General features: G+C 36.5%; 2 protein-coding genes across 5 annotated transcripts; both read right to left on the bottom strand.

The window, feature by feature from the left end:
- Positions 1-1,427: 1,427 nt before the first annotated feature.
- LOC109539882 (adenylate kinase isoenzyme 1) lies at positions 1,428-5,374 on the bottom strand. 4 transcript variants are annotated; one of them, XM_019907952.1, is made up of 5 exons: positions 5,287-5,374; positions 2,333-2,470; positions 2,023-2,267; positions 1,843-1,969; positions 1,428-1,625 (listed from the first exon to the last, which is right to left on the bottom strand). In XM_019907952.1, exons 1-5 carry the CDS (start codon positions 5,302-5,304, stop codon positions 1,542-1,544), a joined length of 612 nt encoding a protein of 203 aa, XP_019763511.1. In that variant the 5' UTR covers positions 5,305-5,374; the 3' UTR covers positions 1,428-1,541. The 4 variants fall into 4 exon arrangements, with proteins under 4 accessions (XP_019763511.1, XP_019763510.1, XP_019763512.1 ...); XM_019907951.2 differs by lacking the exon at positions 5,287-5,374 and adding an exon at positions 5,005-5,105; XM_019907953.2 differs by lacking the exon at positions 5,287-5,374 and adding an exon at positions 3,528-3,700 and having other exon boundaries at positions 2,333-2,479.
- Positions 5,375-6,172: 798 nt separating this feature from the next.
- LOC109539883 (adenylate kinase isoenzyme 5) lies at positions 6,173-22,989 on the bottom strand. Its single transcript, XM_019907955.2, has 11 exons — positions 22,675-22,989; positions 19,511-19,678; positions 17,443-17,553; positions 14,846-14,988; positions 14,336-14,518; positions 11,115-11,264; positions 10,810-11,054; positions 10,540-10,741; positions 8,466-8,630; positions 7,837-8,044; positions 6,173-7,778 (listed from the first exon to the last, which is right to left on the bottom strand). The coding sequence occupies exons 1-11, from the start codon at positions 22,694-22,696 to the stop codon at positions 7,510-7,512; spliced, it is 1,866 nt and encodes a 621-aa protein (XP_019763514.1). The 5' UTR covers positions 22,697-22,989; the 3' UTR covers positions 6,173-7,509.
- Positions 22,990-23,743: the final 754 nt, after the last annotated feature.

Genomic DNA, 23,743 nt, shown 5'->3' with positions numbered 1-23,743 from the left:
AAGATTATATAATAATTTAATGTTTTCCGTCCCGTTTTTGCTCATATCTCGGAGACAAAATGAGCAAGAACGATCATTACAGATACGATCATTACAGTACATCATTCTAGACAGAAATAAATGGCCTTTTTAGAAAGTGAACAATCGATAAGGAAATTTTGGCAGTTTTCTCAAAAAACGCTTGAATTCAAGAAGTTTTAGATCTGCGTGGTTTTTTTTGAGTTGCAAAATCAGCTACCACCATTCGAGCCAGAGAATTCGTTTTGGCATCGTTGGATAGAGAATTGAATGGGGGGGTCATGACCCCCATGACCCCCTGGATTCGCCCCTGGAAACCCCCCTGGATTCGCCCTTGCTTTACATAGGTACCCTTAGAAACTTTGTAATAAAAGTTTAAGGAATTATTTTCTAGCTTATTGACTCACCGGATTCGCAAAAACCATGTTTGCTGTCTTTGTAGATTATTGTACATACTTTCCTGACTGTGTTTCAATTCCAAATCAAAATCAATTTCTGGGCTTCAGTCATTTATTGTCTATTTATCAATTAAAATACTTGTATATATACTCAATTAAAATACTGGCTACTTTAAGCCAGCTTTAAAAAGCTTTAAAAATATATGCCAAGGCTTAAAGTAGCAACAACGCTACACATAGAAACTGATGATGGTGGAAAWCACCGAAACGTATTTTAATTGATAAATATACAATAAATGACTGAAGCCCAGGAATTGATTTTGATTTGTAGATTATGCCTTTACGAACAATTTATCTTGATAACGTTTCTTATGCAAATGCGTTTTTCTGCCACTTTTCCACTGTTAGTCTTCACAAAATTCGAACAGCATTCATAACCGCAACGATGCTTCTGATCTAGTTTTTTTGCAATTACCTCAGTTTATAATTAGAATACCATTTGGTTATGGGAATTTTGTAAATATTGTCAGCGCAAAAGTGGTAGAAAAAAGCATTTGCACATGAAACATCAGTAAAATGCAAGAGAAATTGTTTTGAGAGACTTAATCTATATGACATGGGTTTTCGCGAAGTAACTGAAAAAGAAAAGTACCGAAACAACGTCCAGGGGCAATTTTAAATAAAAAATAACAAATAAACAAAATAAAAATCGAAAAAATAATAGCTGCACATGCAAACGCTCTAAAACCTCGTTAACTAATGCACACTACCTGTTGCTCAAATGTCTATCACCTCAACCCAGGGCTGCTACTTTTCACTACTTTGATCAATCAAACCTGCCGGAATATGAAGCTTACTTCTGTTATACGATAGCCTGACAGGGCACCAAAGCCCGTTGATATTTTAAATAGAACCCGCCAATTAGTTCCGGCATGAATGCCGGAAATGTTTTTACTTTTCGGTCGCTACAATCGATTCGGAAAATGTATCCTGCAAATAAAACACACGACGAACAATAAATTAAATTTACTTAAAGCCGTTTTTAGGTAAATAACAAACAGATTAACCGCGGCGGATTCTTTGGTGCCTTAATTATTCCTGTTCTTGATCATTTTTTCCATCCAGCTATTTGGCGAATTGACCAAGCAGTTCGTCGATGTGCTGTGAAGTTTCTGCGAAAATCTCATCCGTCGATCTCTCAGCATGAATCTAAAGAAGTTTGTTTCAAAAAATGACAAATGTTAAAATTGTTCTGTGCTCTTCGTCGCGCTCAAAGTAAGCGTACTTAGAGCGCGTGAGAATGATTGGAAAACAAAGTTTTTATCAGTGTTTTACTCGAGCCTCTAAAGCTGGTAACCCAACATTTTTCAAGCATGTGCATAAATTATCAGTTCATCAGTAAATAAAATAAGTACCAGCAGCTTACCCTTTTCAGCTTGTCTGTGTACTGTTGAACCACTTGGTCATTGTGCGTATTAAACGTATTGAGCCTCTTCTTAATGGTTTCCTCATTGTCGTCCACTCGTCCGGAAGTTTTAGCCCTTCCCAACAATCTAACAATTCGACATCGCTGTTAAACATTTTCCCGGCATTCCTTCTAACTCACCTCTCAACCAGCGTGGCTTCAGAAGCGTCATAGAATATGACAAGATTCACCGGTGCAATGGTTTTCTCAAACAGAATACCCTGCTCTTTTTCTCGTGGGTAGCCATCAATTAGATACCCCTTGGAGGTGGGCAGCGCACTCAAAATAGCCTCCCTCAGCAGGTCCAAGACTACCTCCAAAGGCACCAGTTCGCCTCGTTCCATGATGGCCGACAATTCTTGGCCTCTGGAGGATCCACTGCTAACCTACAAGCGGGAGGAGCAGCAAGTTAGTTGTGAGAGCGAAATCAGGGAGTGGGTGGAGTGTTTACTTCGTTTCTGAGCAGATCTCCGGAGGATAAGTGAGTGAATCCATATTTGGCTACGATTCGGTCACATTGGGTTCCTTTGCCTGAGCCTGGTCCTCCAAGGATCCATATGATGGGCACGTTAATGGCAGGTGTGGAAGCCTGAAATTTCTTGTTTCGATATTGTTTTGGAAAATTATGTCTTTGATTAAAGACACTGCTAACGCCGCTAAAGTTCTTCCAAGTGTTTCAAAGATTACATTTTTTGCTTTGTCCTTAGATTTTTATTTTTTTTTATAATAAGTTGAAGGATGTTGTTTCATTTTCTATCGAGTACTTCTTGTTTGAAAGTGTCTTTCTGTAAATGCATGGTAGTTTTTCCAGTGGTGTTCAGACGGATAGGTACGTTTATGTATATTTTTTGACTGTTTTTTTAGCCATAATTGCATGGTTTTTTATGTGTACTCTGTTGTAGATTCGAATTACCGTGATTCAGAATCAAAGAAACAATTCCGCTCTTAAAGATTTACGTGATTGAAAATGATCCACGAGCTCTAAACCGACGTGCCCAAATTAGCCGTAATATTAAGGAAAAAATGCATTAAACATTTGAGCAAGAAATGGTGAAAATGATAAAAGATCAGAGAGGAGATACAAGAAGTAGAAGATTGCCATTTGAGAAAACCAAAACAATATTACGAAAATATTTGATAACTGAAAGCGCGGATTCAGATAAGGCAGAAATTCGGCATTCGAGAAAAAATATATTAAGAAAATATTTGATTTGGGTCAGGGTCAGATGAGGCAGAAGATTGGCATTTGAGAAAACTGAAAATAGAGGAAAGAAATATTTAATAATCACAACGAATGCCACTGAAAAAATTAAATTTTGAAATTTAATGCAGATTTTTTTATGTACAATTTTCTGAGCCAAATGTTCAGAACAATATCTAAATTTAATATACCCGGTGATTCTGAAGGTGAGCATCAAGGTGAATAAGATGGAGATCGATGTCTCATTTAATCGAGCAAAAAATTACGGGAGTTTAAAATAAAGTCCCTTAAAAACAAATATTTCAAAGTTCTTCAAATACTGTTCCACTCCAAATCCTTGAAAGGTAAAGCACTTTTTCCACTACAGCCCCTATACACAATTCCTCACTTGGATTCTCAAAAAAATACGTTTAAGCAGGAAATTTTTACAAATTAATTAACTCACCATGATAAGAATTTCAAGTGGCAGACAATTATCTAAATTGTTTCACGCAACCAACAAGCTACTATTAAAATAACTGAGCTTATTCACAATAATTTTAAACCGCTACGAAATCATTCGTTATGTATGAGCGAGCCTGGCGAGATCCGCGGCCAAGTAAGTTTTGCGCAAAGCTCAAGGTTGTTGTTTTCAAAAGTCACATTTTCAGTTATTTATGTTTAATCGTTTTATAGCTTATAAAACGAAACAAAAAATGCCAATTTTATGCCAAAGAGAAAAGTTATTTTGGGAAACATGCCGAGGCTTTGTTGATTACGCGCCAAGACCTTAAAGTGTGATAACAGGGAATGGAGAATTAACTAGAATAAATCGCCAGATAAAATTTAAACTAGCAAAATTTACCTTTTTTTTGCCTTGACAACTTTCCATTGAATCAGACTTGCAAGCTTTTATGGGAAAATTAAAAACAATTATGGGTAAATTAATTAAATTAAATTGGAAAAACGTCAAAGTTTTGACAACTCTATAACCGCAATGTGTGACACTGACAAATGAGTGACAGATCTGTTAGGCTTCAACTGAGGCCGCGAGTAATGTGTCACATTGACAGTGGATAAACAGGTTGGAGGAAGTAAATGTAGCAATGTTGATTTCAGGCTCATATTTTGAAAGTACGCAGGATTTTTTTTGATTCTACAGCATGAACTGGTATTTTGCAGCACCGAATTCAATCAACGAGAACAAAATGATATGGATTTGGGTAAAACAAGCACTCTCAGGAACGATTTCGAACTTAATTTAAATCAGCTGGGCATGGCATGTATGTATCATCTGCAAATACAGTCTAGCTGAAGAGGACTAATAGGTCTAATAAAGCATGTGCTTGTACCACGTATTTACGACTAGGTAATTAGTCAATAAACTATTTCCAGTCCAATTCAAGTTTTATAGAAACCTCTACATGAATCAAAAGGATTTTGTAAAAAGACTTTGCTAGAGCACTAGAAAACTCATATGAGAAAATCGGTATGATACTGTTATGATAGTTGACACACCGGAAGCTTTCCATCCACTAAATATTCGAGGGGAAAACAATTTACACTAAGAAAGAAAGTACAATATTATAATGTATTATATATATATATATATATATATAATATTTTTCCAACAAGTCAATCATATTTGCCGTTAAAATTTGCGAGTTAAAACTACAGATTGAATAAAGACGATTAAAAACCAAAAAATTGGTAAGTGCAATTTCCTTCTTGCTGAGAATCTGAAAAGCTGATTGTTTTTTTCAGTAGATACATTTTTTTAAATTAAAATTTGAAAAAGAGAGTCAACAAACATGTTTGCCTTTTCCACACGTCAAGTAATTTTTTTTTTAAGAATTGCTGACTTTTTCAAAAGTGCAAAAATTTCTATTTTTGATTTTACGTGTTTTGTGAGCCATTCATTTAATCAATAGTTAGGATCCTACCTGACTTATGTGAATTACAACAAATATAAGGTACACATGGCTAAAAGCGCGACTCATTAATAGTTGGTCATTTCGCGTGCAAAACTCTAATCTACTACTACTAAAAATACGCGGCCGATTTGAGCAAAGGTTCGATGTGGGAGTACGCAATGAAAATCAACAAAAATCTCCTGCGTCAATTCGCAGCTTTAATTTTGAAAGTTTATCACTTAATAAACCGCGCTCATAGGCAATTAAATTTTAAATTATCTGCTCAGTAATGTAAACTCAGTTTACACTTACATCGTTTTCCGAATCCATAACCTTTGAAAGGGCGCCCTTCACTTGCCTTTCCTAAGGGTTGAGCTGTCCCTGCAACGACCCAGTTTCGACTGAACTTGAACTGGATGACAAATAGAGGCGCTTTTGCTCTATCCTTCTCGGTTGAGTCACAGAATCGATAGCTAGTCCGAAAGAACAGCTATGATATTATAGAATCAATATGAACTTTTTTGATAAATAATATCTAAGGTATTTTGCCTTTGAAGGCGATTATTTCAGAGTCGTCCAGGCCGACGACAAAGCGGTGTTTGCTGACGAAAAGTTTGATAAATTATTTATTTCGTTAAATGGGGCACGTGGACTGTCTAATTGTTTTAAAGTAAATAGTCCTTTAATGATTTATTGATGAAGTTTTGAAACTAAAAATGCAAAAGGGGCGTATAAGTATGGTAAACGCCAAATAAGTAGGTAAAAAGGTCTAATTATAATTCTGCAATTTTTTACAATCACTACTGTTCGGTCTTTTTAAACAACCGATACTGATCCACTACTCAAAAACCCGGCTGGCGCTGCTCTAAATGCAGCGGAATATCCACTTAAATCACTGCCTTGTTTGAGCAAGATAAGGGGAAATCGGTGTGCTGTGCGGGTGTTTGAAGGGGCGCATAGAGCACGATCTTGTGGCGCAAACTAAAAAGTTATTTAGCGGTCGCGTGAACCGGTTATGGGTATTCGACTGGTCGCTTGTATTTGCGTGGTTCCATGCCGTTTGCACTCTTTTAGCATTTATTACAACGCCAAGTATTTGGTATTGTATTGGGTTTATGACAAGAAAATTAGAATCGTAATTATTTTTTGAATAGTTGACTCGTTCGTGAAAATCTTCAACTAATAAAATACACTCTAAGAGCTTATAATATTTTTATTGCGATACGTAACAGGTACTGTGGGCATATGAATTATAATCAAACATCAAAAATTACACATATAAATTTTCAACAGCAAATAGCAATAGTTGTATAGAAGGCTTACTTCACAGGTTTTCCGAAATCCTTATTTGATACTGAAGGCAACTTCAAAGAATAACACACACAACCTGAATTTAAGAAGTTTTTCGATTTTTGTACACTCGAAATATTTGTTTTGGAGTTACCAAGTGTAGCAAACTGCTTTAGTTATTGTTAAACAGAACTAAACAGGCATTTACATACTTAACCACTACGAATGCAAAACGGCATTTTTATAAACTATAAGAACATCAAAAAGGGGTTTGGTGACTTCACTTAATGCATAAGGTCTTCATTGTGTACGTATAAATATTTACATCTAGAAACATTACAAAAATACTTCCTTCCTAAATAGATTTAAAAAAGTAACATATGAGGGTCGCATTCCCGAACCAAAGCAGGCACTTTTTCCACCCCTTATCCTATAATACTCCGTAGGCTTTACAAAGAGTAATAAGTGGGAAACTTTTGAGTAGAAGTGCTGGTGTTTAAAACCGAAAGCAAAAGTTGTTTTGGACCCTTTAAAATCACGTTGCTTATTGCCTGGGTTGTTTGAAACGAGCGTCTCGCCCTATTGGGGTAATAAGGCACAAATTTGTTGAAATAATAAGTAAGGAACATAGTTTAATTGCTTAAGATAGATTCGGTTAGTTGAATAAAACTATGATAAACTTATTGCTTTAGAACTACAGTACAAATTATCATTAACAATCTTATTTCGTTAATTGATTAATGTATCCGTTTGGCCACTTTCCTTAAACTAAGTCGCAGTTCGACCAGAAATATCAAGTTTCATGCACCAGTTACCCAAACAATAAATTCTTCAATTCCAAAGAGTTCGGTTGCAAAATAATATTTAAAAAACCAAGACACATAAACTTGATATTAGTAGTCGCACTGGCCTCACCTTAATTACTAAATACTACTTAATAAAAGTCCAAGTGAATATCCTCTAAATGCGGAATGAGACAATGTCCTATTTGTACTATAAGTCGTAAGTTTGCCCAACAAAAAATACGGTTTGAGTCTTACCGGCTATCTTATTCATTAATCAAGTTAAACAAAACTACAACAAGATATTTACAGACCATTAACTGGACTTAAATAGCCTCAGTTAATTAAATTGCTACAAACGACGCCATCACTAATAAATGTGTTTGCGCGACCAGCACGAAACACCCCAATCACCATAAAAACCTCTTCATCACAGCCTTCTTCATCGTTCATACCGCAGCAACTAAATATGACTGTCCATGTAGCTGAGAGCGTCATGCCGATGTCCATTATCTAGACTGGCAAATACCGGGATCTTAGAAGGCGCCCTAAGATGCCCATTCCCCACTTGTGCCACCCCCTGAGCCAAGTTCGCAATGCCATTCATATGATTGGCGACCTTTCCATTAGCCATGTTTGAAATGCCATTTTCCACCACCCGTTTGCTAATGGTATCGATGGCAACTGGCTCTTCCAGATCCAGCAAAGTGGCGTCGCCATTAGGGATGTGACCTGCATGAGAAACAGTCTTAAAAAGGACAGTTCCACATGGAAAACAGTGATGGTTTACCATTCTGCAAATGTCCATTGGGGATGTGCCCGTTTGCAGTCGGAATGTGTCCATTAGCAGTGGGAATGTGTCCATTAGCCTGGACATGGTTAGGCTCCGCTTGCGGAGCTGGTGGTGGTTCGATGTTGGATAGCATGTAGTCGATGTGTTCTTTTACCACGTTTTTGAAGTCCTCCTGAACTGGAGCTGTATCCGTATCGCCATCCACCTAAGAGAGAGGAAATTGGGTTGGATCCAAGTTAGGAATTTACAGCAGATTTTTTGGATTTTACAGCGGATTGGTCCACAAGCGAATCGGATAAACTGAAGAGGCTTCTGCAATGGCAGAGTTTCGAAATCAATTGCAGAGCCATATAGAAATGTTTCTTTGATAAAACCCATGGTCATCGTTTGATTACTGCATTAATAAGATTAGGGACTTCAAGTCATTCTCTTTTGTATTTCGCATAGTAGAAGGGAAATTATTAAATTGTATTGAACGTTCCTCAGTAGCTGTAGAGCAATCAAAGAGACTCTATTTTCTTCAGCATCTTTCGAATTTTCTATTGGATCCACTGGATTGGAAGAAATAAAATCTTCAGGCAATTCTTCCGCATATAAATGGATGAACATTTTAAAAATCAACTCACTATCGTTAATCTCCCGATGTTATCCATGGCTTTGAGCATGGGCAATGATGACTGTCTGAAAATCTCCAGCCGCCTCCTAAAGGCCGTAACGCTGTCATCCAGACGACCTTTTCCCAACTGCAACTTCGAACAGTCCAAGAGAATGATTGTGGGCTTCTGCTTGAACTAAAAATTAATCCTGCATCAGAAACCTGTAGGTAAAGTAATGGCGAAAAGCAGTTGAAACTCTTCGACCCGTTTTTTCACAGACCGAACTCATCTTCAAGTAAAGAAAACTTTTGAATCGATTAACTGGTAAAGTTTTCTATCGTTTTCCACAGCAAGCAAATATAAAACGAAGCGCCAAAAATAGTCAAAGGCCGTCGCGAGGTGGTTCAATGGAAAAGTTGGAAATAAACACAGCTGGTCGTATCAGAAATTCAGTTTTCGTTTAAAATTAATTCGGCACTCCATGCGGGGTCTCTTACAATTTGCATTATTAATAAAATAATTATGGGTTTGGATCTGGCCAGTTGGAAACGGTTCGGAAGAAAGTCGGGAAAAAATACCGAGAATACGTAATAGTGTAATTAGGTGCTTTGCGCATGGAACAAAGTTATTAGCAACTGGGGAAAAACTGTCGGGGTCTTTATGAAATAATAAATAAGACTGAGTAAAGATCTGATGTCACGCGATCAGCTTGAGGACACTTTGAAAGGCTTCTAATGTATCAATTTGCTCCCATTAGCCAGACCAACCAGCGTGTGTATTTTCGATTTTGTTACTTATTAAAATTGTCTTTTACTATGAGTTTTTGCGTTTTTTAATAGATTTTGAGTGGCAAAAGTTTTTTCCTATTCTGTGTTTAGCCAGACTTTTCCTGTCTGTCTAAGCTTAAAAGTAGATTTTCTGGTAAAAGTAGCTCTAAACCGCATTAGCTGTGAACACCGAAAACGACCATTACCAAAGGCCAACCCTAAAAGGTTTGCCGATTTGCTTTCAAGCAAATAACTTTCAAATTGTTTGGAATAATAATTCATACGCTGCCGGCAATAATGTTCATAATCATCGATTGTTCGTGCATTAGGAAATTGTCTTGTTCAATTTATAAAGAATTAGGGTCTGTCCAGGCGGGAACACAACACAAATTGCTCTGAAACTACCGACATTTTTCGGTCTGTATTAATAAACCAGCGGATTTTCAGGATTAGGCGCTAATGTCCTTGCTGACAGCATATAACAGCAAAAACACGTTTTATAATTAGTTTTTGATAAATAGCGTTTTATACAAGAAGATAATGCCTTTTAAGCACGTGAGAAAAGGAACGGTTGAGGAGAATCAACGAGTTTCTTGAGTTGTTTTCGGTTATAAAACCGAACTGTAATGAAGTAAAGCGTGTGCAAAAAAAGTTTAAGCAATTTAGCAAGAAAAATTGTAAAAAACAAATGAGATTAACATGGCAAAAGCTCCCCCATTTTTCGAGTCCCTAAACTATAAAATTTAACTTTAGTTTTTTGAATCATCAAAATTATATTTCAAATATTAAGAACAAAAGCGTAAAAATGAGATAAAAATGGATCCATTAAAAAGAATTTTGAAAATCCGCAACAAGTAGCTCAGAAAGCGGTTCAAACAGAATATTTAGCAATATTATTGTAACATTGGCTCCATTCCATCGCAAATTCTTTGAAACTTACTAAAAAAAACAATTCCTGAGAATGTCTCGCATTTACAAGGAAAGTTTGTTGAAATCTTCAGTTGAATAGGAGAGAGCAAATCGAGATTCCATAAAACGTACTTGCAAAAAATCACATAAAGCAGTTAAAAACACTCAAAATCATCGATTAGCAATAACGCAATGAATAAATCTAAGTTTTTATTGAAGTTTTTAAGATTCGCAACTAACCGGCTTTGAAACACTCAACACTGCAATGAATCAGTTGCATTCAGAGCATGTTGAAAACCCTCAAAAAATGAATAAAACTTACTTTCAACATTAATCCAAAAAGTGAATCATTACATAACAGTACAAAATTAAAATCCCAAAAAGCACTCATATGAGCACTAATTTTCCCGATGTTTCAAATTACTCACTTGAATCTCAAAGTCCAATGCTTGTTCCATATCCCTTGGAAACCCATCCAGGATAATCCCTTTGGCCTGAATATTCTGTTCCATCTGGTTTTCCACGTATTTATTGACCAGATCAAAAGAAACCAGCTCTCCATTGCTGAGCGACTCTTTCAGCTTCGCCATGTCCCTGCTATGGCCTGGATTTGGTTCTTCCGCCACACCTCTTAAAAATTCAAACAGCGTTTTTTAAACTCCCGTAGTCCCGTAGAAGACCGTGGTTGGTTTGCTTACCTCAATATCTTACCCAGACTGATATGCACCCAGTCATTTTCTCTCGCAGCCACTTCGCACAGCGAAGCTTTGTTGCTGCCTGGGCCTCCAATTACCCACAAAACCGGTGGGTAAGTCAGCGGCTTTACTGGGGAGTTGAAATTTGGTACTCCTCCATTTCCCACTGAGATCACTTGCGTTTTGGGTCTGTCCGGCGAAGAAATGCCGTTTTGCATTCTCAGAGGGTCGGGCAAGACCGCGTTTTGCTGGAAGAAGGAAAAAGGGTCGTCGATAGAGTTTTTACGAAGCGCTGATTGGTTGCTTACGCGAATTGGCAGCTCTGATGTGGTATTAGTAGGCATGGGTATCGCAGTGCCATTAGTGAATTCGGGTGGATTATCCTGGTCGCCTAGAATTTGGAAAAATGCCGCCCTGAAGTCTCGATAAACGTCTGCAGGCGGTCTTTCACCATGAATCTGTAAATTTTTTCAGTTGAATTTAATGATTGGATTTTTTTCATAAAGTTTCCATCATAGCGAGCATTTTGCAAATTATTCATCTTGTAAAGTTGTGCCTTTCATGTTGAAACTCGTAAAATTTTAACATTTTGTGAACTTACAAACACTTTTTCATATATAAACCTTCTACTTTCGGATAACGGACTCTTTGCAAAAGCAGCTTCGAAGAAATATTTTGAAAATTTTGAAAACGTCTTTTTCTTATTCGAGCTTGTAAAATTCGCACAGGTTGGATACAGTTGGAACGGAAATGACATTTTTTAATTTCTTTTGAACAGCAAATTTCTCACTTCGTGCGAATTTAGTTCAATTTGGGGGAGACCTTTGCGGAAAGTATCATCATTGAGTATTATTCAAACTTCAAACTATTTCAGATTTAAAGACAGGAACTTAAGGTTGAAGAAACTAAAATTGATAGTGAAAAAATGAAACTTTTCAAAGTAGTTATAGTTAATACAAGCGGCTGTTAAAGCAGATCAAAATTTGTAAGTTTAAGGCGTGAAAAATCTTTTTCTTCGTGAAAATTTAAAGCTTCACTCTCTTTTAAAACCAAAGTAAGGAATCTTAGCGTAGAGGCTTTTTGAACTCTGGTTAACTATATGGAATTGTTGCAAATTGCGCTCAAATCGAGAAATAGTCACAAACATAAGCGCTTTTCTTTAAAAAGATGTAAGGCGGCCAAGTTGGTTATTCGTCAACGGAGCCTTAGTTTGTAAGTGTGCAGAATTTCAATGAATTGCGCTCAAATCTATAAAAATTAAAATTCAAAATTCACAGCTGACAAGCCGAAGCAGGTGTAACGAAGCCAAATCGGATATTTGCAACAGAAGATTTTATTCTTAAGTTTGCAGAATTGATAAATTCAGAGCTTTCGTTTAGTTTCTACGAATTTTTTAAACTGCACTCCACTCCAAAAATGGTCGCAAACGCGAGTTTTGATGAAAAATTCAGAACTTCCAAACTAAAGTAGATCTGGGTCTGCAGAGTAGGAGATTTGCCACAAAAACCTTCGTTTTCAAGCGTGCAAATTTGAAAAGATTTAGAGTCCTTTGTCACTTTCTAAGAATTTTCAAATTGAGCTGAAATTTAGAAATAATTGCAAACAAGTACATTTTTCACATATGGAAATGTTTTTCGGGCTTTGAAGCCGTGATCCATGGGAATTTCTTCCGGACGTTTCGTCCACAACTGCGGTAGACATTATCAAAGGCGATGAGACAGTGGGCGAAGTGATCTCCCGTGCTTTCCGACTAAGACTGGTTCAACTACTGGATCCCCTGTCGTATTTATGCGTCCCGCACGTGTGAGCTCCAGTAGTTGAACTTAGTCGGAAAGCCCGGGAGATCACTTCGCCCACTGCATCATCGCCTTTGATAATGTCCACCGCAGGTGTGGACGAAACGTCAGGAAGAAATTCCCATGGATCACGGCTTCAAAGCCCGAAAAACATTTCTATGTGTGATTTAACCGGCCGTGAAAGCCTTCATAGTCTGATAAGTACATTTTTGTTTAAAAATTCACACCCCACAAACCAAGATGAAAAGCGGGAAAAGTGGATATTTGCTAAAAAAGCATTGTTTCCGAAGTGTGCAAAATTTTGATAAATTTGTATTTCCAGTTTAATTTCTACGATTTTTCAAAATTACGCTCAAATTCAAAAATCATCCCAAACGCGCGCTTTTTGTTAATACATTCTCAACTCGCCAACTGAAGCAGATGTAAAACTGGTAACTTGGATGTTGCGACAGAAGCTTCATTTTGTAAGTGTGTAGAACTTCAATAGATTCAGAGTTATTGTTCAGTTGTTCAAATTTTTCAAAATTGAGCTCAAATTCAGAGAAAATCTCACGCTTTTGAATAAAAATTTGCATCGCACAAACTAAGCCACCTGTAAATCGGCAAACTTGGATATTTGCAAAAGGAGCCTTAGTGCTTACACCTGCGACATTTGATAAATTTAGATCTCCAGTTTAATTTGTACGATTTTTCAAACACTTTTGCAAATTGCGAAAATGTTAAAAAATTCACAACTCGCAAACTGAATCAGAAATTAAGTTGGAAAGTTGGATATTTGCCAAAGTTAAGTGTGAAAATAGTGCGCTATATACAATTTTGTTTAGTTGCTAATATTTTTTGAAATTGCCCTTAAATCCAGAAAAAAACCGAAAACATTTTGTTTGTGCGCTTTTGTTTAAAAATTTGCAGCTCAGAAAGTAAACTAGATATAAGCGGAAAAGTTGAATATTTGGAAAATAAGTCCGTAAATGTACAGAAGTTGGATAGATTCAGAGCTCTCGTTTCATTTCGAAGATTTTTGGAAATGCGCTCCAAACGCACGCTTTCGGTTAAGGCAAGCGGAAGCGGAACTGAAGCTGAAATGTTTCGCTGGCTGAAGAGAATTTGCCAAAAAAACATTAGTTTTTAAGTGTTCAGAATCTCGATAGATTCAGACCTCTTGTTCAGTTTCTAAGATTTTTTGAACTTGCGCTGAAATCCAGAAATAGTAGCTACACTAGACTGATGTCATAGTAAGCTTTCAAGCGAAACATCGCGGAGGATGGAAGCCACTCGTGCTTGCGAAACGTCAGGGAGCAATTCTTTTCCGCGATAATTTCAAATCCGAAAAAACTCACCAGTTTGGTTTTATAAAAAATCAACCCAAAAAAATGACGTTTTAGCCCCAAGTTAAAAAATGATTGTAAAACCCTTGAAATCGTAATATCGATTTAGAATTTCAAAGTTCATTATCTAAAGGGAATCACGGATTGTTTACAACCTTGACCAGCCCTAGGTTAAAGTGCGTCCTCAAATTCATGTTTTCCGCAAAAAAACGACTCGAAACGGTAAATTAAAGAGAATCCCATTAATTATTCGAGTGGTGGTGGTCTGCTTGTCAAAGGAACACGCGAGCGGTTTTGAGCGCAAGTTCACGAAGAACCAGAACTTTCCAATTTAAAGCGCAGCTTCAGATGTTTATCGGCCCTTACCTTTCAACGTGTATAAAATTGGAATTACAAAGTGGTGCTTACCGATATTAGTAAGTTGCTCTGGGCAAAGTACTGCGCTACTGGGATCACGTTTTTATAAAAATTATTGAGTTCCATCTTAGCTAGGGACAGGACAACTTGTCCCAATTTGGCACCGTAGTCGATCTGTCGTTCCAGAACCTTTTGTCGCCATGATATCATGATAACGCCGTTGATCACCTGAATCTGAAAATAATTTTTTTTGGAAAAATCTCCTTAAACTGCTTCAGCAGACTCATTTAATCTATATGCGAGCAATAAAAGCGTTATTAACTCGGCAGCAGAAATGAATGCTCATCAAGCCCAAAGGTCAGCGAATACTATGAGTTGCTCTATTATATTTACGTAAATTAGTTTAGCGGTCTGGCCTTCCAACCGGGGAAAAATCGAAACTGCCTGCTGGTGTTCGAGGTGCGTGAGCTAAGTGATAAGCTCGAAACCGCGTCAGGTCACAAGTGGCTTTGCGGTTGAATTAATCCGTTATTTCTTCAATCGCTTTCCGTATTTACTCACCTTTTCCGAATACTCCACGACATCTCGCATGTTCCGCGGATATCCAGAAACCAAGTACGTTTTGGCATTTGGTGCCATCTTCATCTCCACCATCAACACTTCAGTAACAGTTCTGCTGGACAGTTGACCATAATCGGGGATATCTAGAAGAGAATCATTTAAAAATAAATACATATACAGGGTGTAATACTATATATTTATTAAAACACTTAGCGCAAACATTGTATGATAATCTAAAGCCAGATCCACGTTTTGTTAAGGAATGTACTGCATATTTTATGATATTCACATAATGTTCTCTGAAGTTATGTAGAGTGTTTCACAAGACTAGTCAAAATTGACCCCAAAGCAATTTTATTTAAACGGTGAGTATCGTCTGAACCAAGGAAAGTAAAACATTTTTTCCCATCCAGAAGAAACTTCACCGATCTGGTACTGGTGAAGATCATTACTGTATCTTCTTTCTTGTTCTTCGTCTAACAGCTCTACAACTCTGTGTTGGTTCTGCAGTGCGAATGTACAAATGAGTATTCCAGTAATCCCGTTTTTACATTGACAGCAGCATTTGATAGGGGCAGCACCTAATTCTAGGGTTGGAAATAATCCGTCAAACCTTCAGCTGAATTTAAAAAAACGCTTAAGCATCCTTATTTCTTAGCTTCAAAATTGGCCAACCCAAGCGAGTAATCAAGCAGTCAAACCATGCAAGAAAAAGTAAGTTTTAATTTGAAAGTCTGTGAAGTGTCTTAAGAAAATTAATAAAACAGTAAAATGGATTTTGAGTTAAACAGTTTAGAGTCAGATGATTTTTCAGATGATGTTGATATTTTCGGCATTAGATAAACTTGTCTGAGTTTTGTAAGGAATAATGCATTCTACTTTAATATCGTAAATGCTCCAGCTCTTTAAAATCGTTTTATGAATACAGAAAGAAACTAGTCCCAATCTACTTGCACATGAAACAGTAATTTGCGCCTAAGAAATAAAATTTTCTAATCAACTCAATGTCTTGTTGGCCCGTTAATGCTTACAGCTTGAACCAGAGCACGAGTTGAACTTTAACTAATCTAACGATGGAAATTTTAATATAAATTACATTTATTTCTCTAAATTCGCTTCCACTCCTTAAGCAGACAGACCCGATTTTACTGACTTTTAAGCGTATTTCCAAAAATATAATTTGTGAAACTTATCTAATGCTATGGATCTAAACCGCGTTGCGTCTATGGCTTCTAATAACTGTTTTTTTTTGTAATATTTTAACAAAAAGTGAAATAAGCAATCAATCAATAGCTCATAATATCAGTCTCGGCAAACAATCGTTGCAATTAAAAAACGTTTACCCTGCGGTTACAGAAAAGACCATCAAGCTTGTGGCGAGTATCATAATTATTGATAGACAGATCGATAAAAATATATGGCAAGAAACAGAACGTGAGCCGAAATTATTAATTTGAGCATAGAAGGGAAACGCTCCATTTTGTATGAAAACATCGAATTTTGAGGAACTTTGTCTTAATTTATTTTTTTACTTCAAGACTTTTAAATTAAAACTTTGATTTTAAAGTAGAGCTCCACACCAAAAAAACCATTTACCTTGGTACCCATTGCCTACATTGATTAGACTCGAATATCCATCTACAATAAGTACAAATGTTTCGGTTAAATTGTTCAATCCAAAAGGGGGATAATAAGTTGCGTCTTATCAAAATGAAAGTTTATAATCTACTTAGCAGTTTTCCCTACATTTCTCTAGAATAGCCAAATCTCCAACCCTTTGGGTCTTCACCCTGAATAGGCTAAAGAAAAACTCAATTTCCTTATTCTGAAAAAGGTTTTTGCAATCTCTCAGTCTTCCTGGTCATTACGACTGGAAACTTTTTATTTGCACATTGAATAAGCAATCGCTTACCAATATTATCTAGTGATTAAAACACCGAAAATCAAATAAAACTGAAGTCGTTAAAGGCTATTAGGGATCGATGAAAGAATTATCATTTATTAGACAATCGTTGCTTGCGTGTAGTCTATATCCGAAAAAGAATGTCCATTAAAAGTTGGAACCGGTGTTACTGGATAACGTAAATGGCGACAATGAAATAAAAAGTTATTCGTTAGTGAAATCGTCGGGTTCATTTCAATCGAAATATGGTGTAGTTTTCAACATACGTACAGATCTTTGGGGGAAGGAAAATAAGAGGTTGATGGATTACGAAACTCCTCTTGAATGGAATAGTTTGTGAGATAGCAAGAGTTTAGGATTCCAAAAGTAATGGAAAAGCGACTGAAAGTCTCATTGAAGGATATGAATTGGGAAATAATTCTCAATTAAAGTTTCTAAAAACTCACCAGTTTGAAGCAATGGAAATTGCGAAACTGGTGAGGACAAGGTAAAGCTGCAAGAGCAGTGGAAATTCTTAAAACTTACTTGCAGTGTTATTAATCTACAGTCTGCCCATTGATTTTACAAAAGCCTTTGAGTCATCGCAAGGAAGATGTGGAGGATTTTTGAGCAAAAAAGGAAAGTTTATCTGAGTGAGTCCCGCGCAAATTTATCTAACTCAAAATTTCACCAAAGACGAGTTCAAACAACTTACCATTTCCAATGGCATACTGCTGGAGTAAGTCGGACATATTGATGTGAACAATCTCCTTGTTCTCCTGCATCAAGTTGTCGCAATGTGTCACCTTACCGCTTCCAGGGCCTCCTGCAAAGTCAAAAAGTATGTTTAATTTAATTTAAAAAAATATTTAATTTTCGCTCAGAAATCGCTTTGAAAATAACGCTTAGTTCGGGCATTTTTTGCATGTGGTATCGCCAACTGGAAGCTTTTAAGAGCAGAAATTAGGTCAGTAATTGGATGGTGGCTGCTCAGAATGGAAACGCTGAATTAAAAAAATGGCATTGCCATTTTGTAGAGAAAAAAATTGCGATAATAAAATATTATTAAAGTTCTGCAAATTTTGTTTTTTCGAAGATCTTTGTTCAGAAACGCGCAACCTTGCCCCAATTCAAGCGCCTTCGTGTGCCAATATTGATAAATTATATAAATCCAGTTGGAAAAGTATTTTTTTTTATGAATCACTGTCTTTTTTTTCGCTTTGTAACTTTCAAAGTTGCGTTTGGATTTTGCTGTTATTTATGCATGGCAAAGTTTGACATTTTTTCGCAGAAATCAATGAAACTAAACACTTTTTATTGTATGCATTTAGTAGGACAAAGCCTCATCTATAAGCGGAAGTCATTCCGATTCCGAGTGATCAGGCGCAGGATCAGGATAAAGAAATGTTTAAATTGGGGCCTGGTTTTTGCAACTTGGAGTTTAGCATTTATTTCTTCTGACGCTGCATCAAAGTGAGAAAATTAATTTTGGATGCATTTTTTAAGTCAATATCGCTTTTATTTGTGGACAACGTGTCGATATTCAGATTTCTTCAGGCAATTTTGAACAATCCTCCAAATTGCGTTTGATTTTCGAGGTTCTATTTGCAGGCCAGGGTTTGCCATTCTGGAATCAACAAAGTCAGAGAGTCGCTGTTGCTTGCATTTTATAGAGCGATATCCGTTCTATAAGTGGGAAAAGTTTTGATTTTTATTCTTTATCGAAAAAATTTCAATGATTTTTCAAAATTGCGTCCGGTTTTCTTGATCGTTCTTTGCAGACCGGAAATTGGCATTTATTTTCCCCTAAAACTTGGGAAGCGAGAAACTGAAATTTTTGCTGCATTTTATAGTGCAAAGCCTGTTATATAAGCGAGCAAAGTTTTGATTTTTAGTTTTAGTTTAGTATTTTTAGTCATCAGCTGGCAATTTTCAAAGTTGCATGTCGTTTCGCGGGTATTTAAGCAAATCGTAAACTGTATGACATTTATCTCCTCAGAAACGTGCAAAGTGAAATGGTATCTTTTATATCACGTTTCTAGGGCAAACTCTGCTCGATAAGCGAAAAATGCTTCGATTTTGAATCACCAAGAAATTTTTGGATATTTTTTAAAATTTCGTATGCATTTTGGGCTGGTTTATGCATGCCGGAGTTTAACAATTCTTTCTTCAGAAAGCAGGCAAGCTAGAGAGTTACACTTACATGGATTTTAATCAGCATAGTGTGTTTTATAAATAGTGGAAGTTTTGATTTTGAGTCAAAAACAAGCTATTGCTATATACAAGCAAGCTGTATACAATTTTGTGGTTTCGTATGCAGGATTAAGTTTGGAATTTATTTCGTTTTCAGAAACCAGTAAAGTTGCGAAATCGCTCTCGATGGTGTTTTGTAGAGAAAAGTGCGTTCTATATGTGAGCAAAGTTTCAATTTGACTCCTTATCAGGTTACTTTCATTTTTTTTATTTGCGATATCATTTTACCGTTGTTGATTCAAGCCCAACTTCGGCTTAATTTTCTCAATATGTATAAAAGTTGGGCAGTCACTTTTATATAGATCTCGTGGGGCAAACTGTTTCGATTTAGACTCGTCGTCAAAGAGTAGTTTTATCCTCAACTTGTTTAACTATTTTTCACAGGTAAACACTAATAATACTTTTCAGCTGAATCTACACTACGAAAATATGGCTTTAATCACACTGAAGCCGCAGCTGAACTAAAATGTGCATCATACACTGTTCAATGATGCGAACACCTAATTTTTGTTAAATAAATCTGAACTTACCAAGTACAAATATAACGGGAACTTTCGGTGACTCGAACTGCACTTGAGTGTTGTTGTGCATGGGAAACTTCCCAGCTGAAGGAGTGATGACATTTCTGGTGGGATGTGGAGAGTTTTGCGCCCAACTTTCCGTCCCTTCTTCGAAATCTTGAGAGCCATCACTATGTTCTGAAATTCGATAAAATCCATGGAATAAGCCGGGTTTAAACCCACCGCAAGCCATCGTGGCGTAACGCCTAACGATAATCAAACATCATTCTCAGGCAAAGTAGTTCACGAACGTTGCACGGAAAAAAACCTTCCAACACTTAAAGTCTAAAATTAATCTACACCTCAAAGAAGTTCGCTGAATAGTCATCATTAGCTCGGCATTGTTCGTAGGGAACAATGGATTCGCCAAAAAACTAAAAAGTGCTCGAACATCATTTGTGGAAGTTGGCTTTTGGGCTGAAGGAGCGCGATTAATTGTTTTAAAATCTCTGAGTAATTGTTCAAGGTAGAGTCTGAAAGTTTGCAAATATATATAATTTTCACGGCTTCTAATAACGAAAATACACAATTGAAAACAGCCAGTTTGCATTTGAAAATTCATTATGTTCACAACTTAATCGTCTATGACATACACATTGTTAATAATTTACATGGCAAACATATTATGCTTATACCAGGCATTATTGTAAAGAAAAACCGGGCTGAATTGAGTGGAAACTATTACAAAACTGTCCACAGGCAGCGTGTTTGTCCTTGTAATGAGGTTTGAAGTTAATTACACAATATCAGCTGCAGTTACATTGTTGTGCAACGCGGGCGCTCAATAATTAAACGTGTTCGTCGGTAGAATAATTAATTCGTATAATTATCTGTTCGATGAGGGTGCGTTTTGCTTATTTGACTTTTGCTACCTTGGAATTTTTAGTGGGCTTTGTAAAAATTCTATTTTGTGTAACTGGTTTGTTCACTGCAAAATTTCACTCGCAAGGGTCTAAAAAAAAAAGTTTTCAGCTGACCAATATGCACATTTAGTACGTGCCCTATTTTGTTCCCACTGGGTTTTTATACGCTATTTTTCTATTTAAAACCTTTTCCCATCAAGTGTTTGAGCTGTTGTTTTTGATTTTCTCTGTTCCTAAAATAAAGTGTGAAGTATTGCGGATTAGTGACTCAAATGATGATGTTGACAATGAAAATGTTGGACGGTAGGCTGACGAGAAGCAAACGTTCAAATGGCTTTTTTGGGAATAATAATTTGTATGTTTTTTCGCAATAAAAATGTGGGTTGAAAATAACATTTTGCATTATGATCATAATTGCTTTTAAATATTAGAGTTCAGTGTTTTCCGCACTCCACTAATCTGCTGAACAAAATGAAGATTAACCGTAAAATTTGCCCAAACTTTGGACCTGGATGCACTTTGATTGCTGCCTGGGATTTGATTTCTGATTGCTGTATTGTCTCGTACAAATCTTTTTTGTCAGTTCGTGATTTTTCTATCATTAAGTAGTTCAGACAAAGCGTCTTCAGGGTTGAAGCTGAAGCAATGCAAAATTTCTGAGTGTCCGACATACTCCAATTTGAAAAATAAAGTTTTGATTGGGATCTGAACACCAAAGGCATAAAGATAAGCCTTTTTTAGTGGGGGGGGATTTTGAATTTTTGTCATATCACTATTATATACAGGGTGATGTAAAAAAAACGTTTAGGTGTTGAAAGGATGATGACAATTTTCCTATGGGTTCGATTTTGAAAATCTAGAGTTCATTTGAAGCTGAACCTTTATACCCAAATAAGGACAAACATTTTATGCACATTGTTGCATGAATGGGCGCATTGTTTGAAAGTAAACTTCACTTTAATTGAAAGTCTGCCAGATGCTGAGATTTTGGCGGCTGTTCTAATTTGGGCAACTTCTAATTCAACCCTGTATAGTCGACTGTAAAGTTTTGGTTTCAACGAGAGCTTCAGATTTGTAAAATCGGGCCAAGAAGAAGAATGTTATCACCTCAAGACCAGAATGTTGACTTTTTGAGGCCACCCTGTGAACGAAAAGTTATGCTGAAAATTTCGTTTGTTGTTCCGAGATACGGGGTGTACCTTTATGATCTTGGTGTTGAAATCCGAAAATTTTCCCGTTTCAACTGGGCGCAAGCCGAGGTTTCAGAAAATTAGCATTGTTTTAAATTTCACTGTGTAAACACTTTATCTGAATTACCTAAATTTTGCCAAAACACGGATTCACATAACAAGTTGGGCTAAAGAACGCTTCAATCTAAAATCAAATCGCTTGCACCAATCAGAATTTGCCCAGATCCAAAATTAGGGTAGATTTGACTGGCAACAAAGTTGAACGCAAAAGAAATTTGTTTGCTGTTGGAAATTTGCGATTAGTTCAACTACAATTTCTTCAGATACTTAAAATTTGCGCTATTTCTAGGAGAAACCGTAAAACTGAATTTTGAGAATGGAAAACATGAGAACAAGAAAAATTTTAAAAGGTGTAAGAAAGGTGATTAATTTCGCCTCAGATTAATCCAGTTTTGGATTAACCTGAGGCAAAGTTGCGTAATTTAGCGATGAATGGTTTGATTATTTTCCGAATTATTGCAGGGATTTATATGCGGTTTTTCAATCCTTTCTACCTTTCGCCAGTGTACGTTTCAGATGTTTTAAAAGTCAACATCAGCTTCTTCCGGTCATTGTTGTACACTTTAATGGGGCAATTTATTTTTAAAATGCGTCGTTATCAGATTTTTGGACTAAAATATATATACAAAACTGTTGAAATGTTTCTGCAGCAACTTATTTTAAAGAAGAGTTAAAATAAACCCCCAATATATTTTTGCTTTAACTTTCAGAAACATTTTTGAAACCATGAACACAAAAATGGCGAAATTGTGTTCAGTTTAGATATAACGGCCAGTACGTTGCCCAGATCTGATGCCGGTAGATTTAAATCCATCCGCAATCGTAAATTCGAGTTTTTCGATCAAGATATTTTCTATATTTTCGAGCAATTTAAACCCAAGCCCGCAACAAGTTTTGTTAGTTGACTACAATGCTGGTAAATTTCAGGAGTTTTAAACTCTTTGAACAAGCAACTGTTTTACTCCTTTGGGGAAGCGACAACTGTTGAACCGCATGCCTGACGTTCAAATGCTTAACCTACCTGTATCTAAACAGATTCCCATATTCCAGTGTTCACACTTTAAGTATAATTGAGTAGAGCCCTCAAATCGCAAGGATGTAAACAAAGACGCGGATGCCGCAGCGATGGAACCGAATTATTCATGGATAAAACCAGGCGATCGGATCGAGTTTGTTCCAGGCAACGAAAAAGCAACAACTGGATCGTTCCGATTCCAACTACATCGTGTTGAACGACAACGGCGAAACACTGAAATCGGATGAATTGGCCAAATCACCATGCAGGAAAAACTGTGGTGGCATAAACGCGCGCTTCGTGAAACTACGATGGAAACTGAGCATTTTTCGCCGAAAACAGCTTAAATCGAGAAGTTTGAATAATTAATTAACCTTTCCATTGGTTTCCATGGGGAGTTTATTTGTTAGTTTTCTTGACCGTTGTCCATTTGCGCATGTTTCTTTCGAAACTCCCGGTCCGCGGAGTACATCGATTGGATAGCTATGAGTAATGGTTACTGCTGATGGTCTAATGTCTTTTTTAATAAGCGACAGAAGCAAACCGTTTATAGTCTGGGTCTTTAACATGTCCTGGTGTTCATTAGCGCTGCATGGACTATTTGAACAAAAAATGGTGTGCGTCACGGGAGGCTCGACAGAAGTGATAACTTCATAAATTAATAGAAACCATAAAATATTGAACTTGTTTAACGCATGATGTCAATAACAATTTTATTTTGTAATTTTAATATTCTTGTTAGTCTAATAATTTATAAATGGATCAGGAATAGGTAAAATTTAATTTAATTTCCCTTTGAATGTAAAATATATTTTTTATTTGCAACATTTAACATTCTTTAACGAGATGTTGTACATATTGCTCTTCTTGGGTTTGTATGAACTCTTCTTCTTGAGTTTCTGTATTTTTTGTCGTAATTTCTTATTTGCTTTGTATAATCTTTGACGTTCAGCACTATTTCGTGGTTGGTGAAAGCTACTTTGAGTTGATCTATTACTTAATGCTCCTTTTTTAGCACGAAATCGTGTTTGGCGTTCAGCATTACTTAATACTTTTCGCATTGTAGCATGTTTTT

Source organism: Dendroctonus ponderosae, unplaced genomic scaffold (assembly GCF_020466585.1).
Source record: "Dendroctonus ponderosae isolate FM_Combo_2020 unplaced genomic scaffold, Dpon_F_20191213v2 Dpon_F_20191213_3, whole genome shotgun sequence".
In the NCBI taxonomy this organism is placed as follows: Eukaryota; Metazoa; Arthropoda; class Insecta; order Coleoptera; family Curculionidae; genus Dendroctonus; species Dendroctonus ponderosae.
The sequence above is the reverse complement of the archived record's forward strand: the minus strand, read 5'-3'. Positions and strand labels throughout refer to the sequence as shown.

Excerpts from the sequence above, each read along its gene's own strand:
- LOC109539882 (XM_019907951.2), bottom strand. The coding sequence starts at position 5,061 with ATGAGTCGCGCTTTTAGCCATGTGTACCTTATATTTGTTGTAATTCAC. Across the intron at positions 2,268-2,332 it reads GAGATCTGCTCAGAAACGAA|GTTAGCAGTGGATCCTCCAG; the intron begins GTAAACACTCCA and ends TCCCGCTTGTAG. Across the intron at positions 1,970-2,022 it reads GAAGCCACGCTGGTTGAGAG|ATTGTTGGGAAGGGCTAAAA; the intron begins GTGAGTTAGAAG and ends TCGAATTGTTAG.
- LOC109539883 (XM_019907955.2), bottom strand. The coding sequence starts at position 22,696 with ATGGGAATCTGTTTAGATACAG. Across the intron at positions 14,989-17,442 it reads GCAGTATGCCATTGGAAATG|ATATCCCCGATTATGGTCAA; the intron begins GTAAGTTGTTTG and ends ATTCTCTTCTAG. Across the intron at positions 11,055-11,114 it reads CATCAGAGCTGCCAATTCGC|CAAAACGCGGTCTTGCCCGA; the intron begins GTAAGCAACCAA and ends TCCTTCTTCCAG.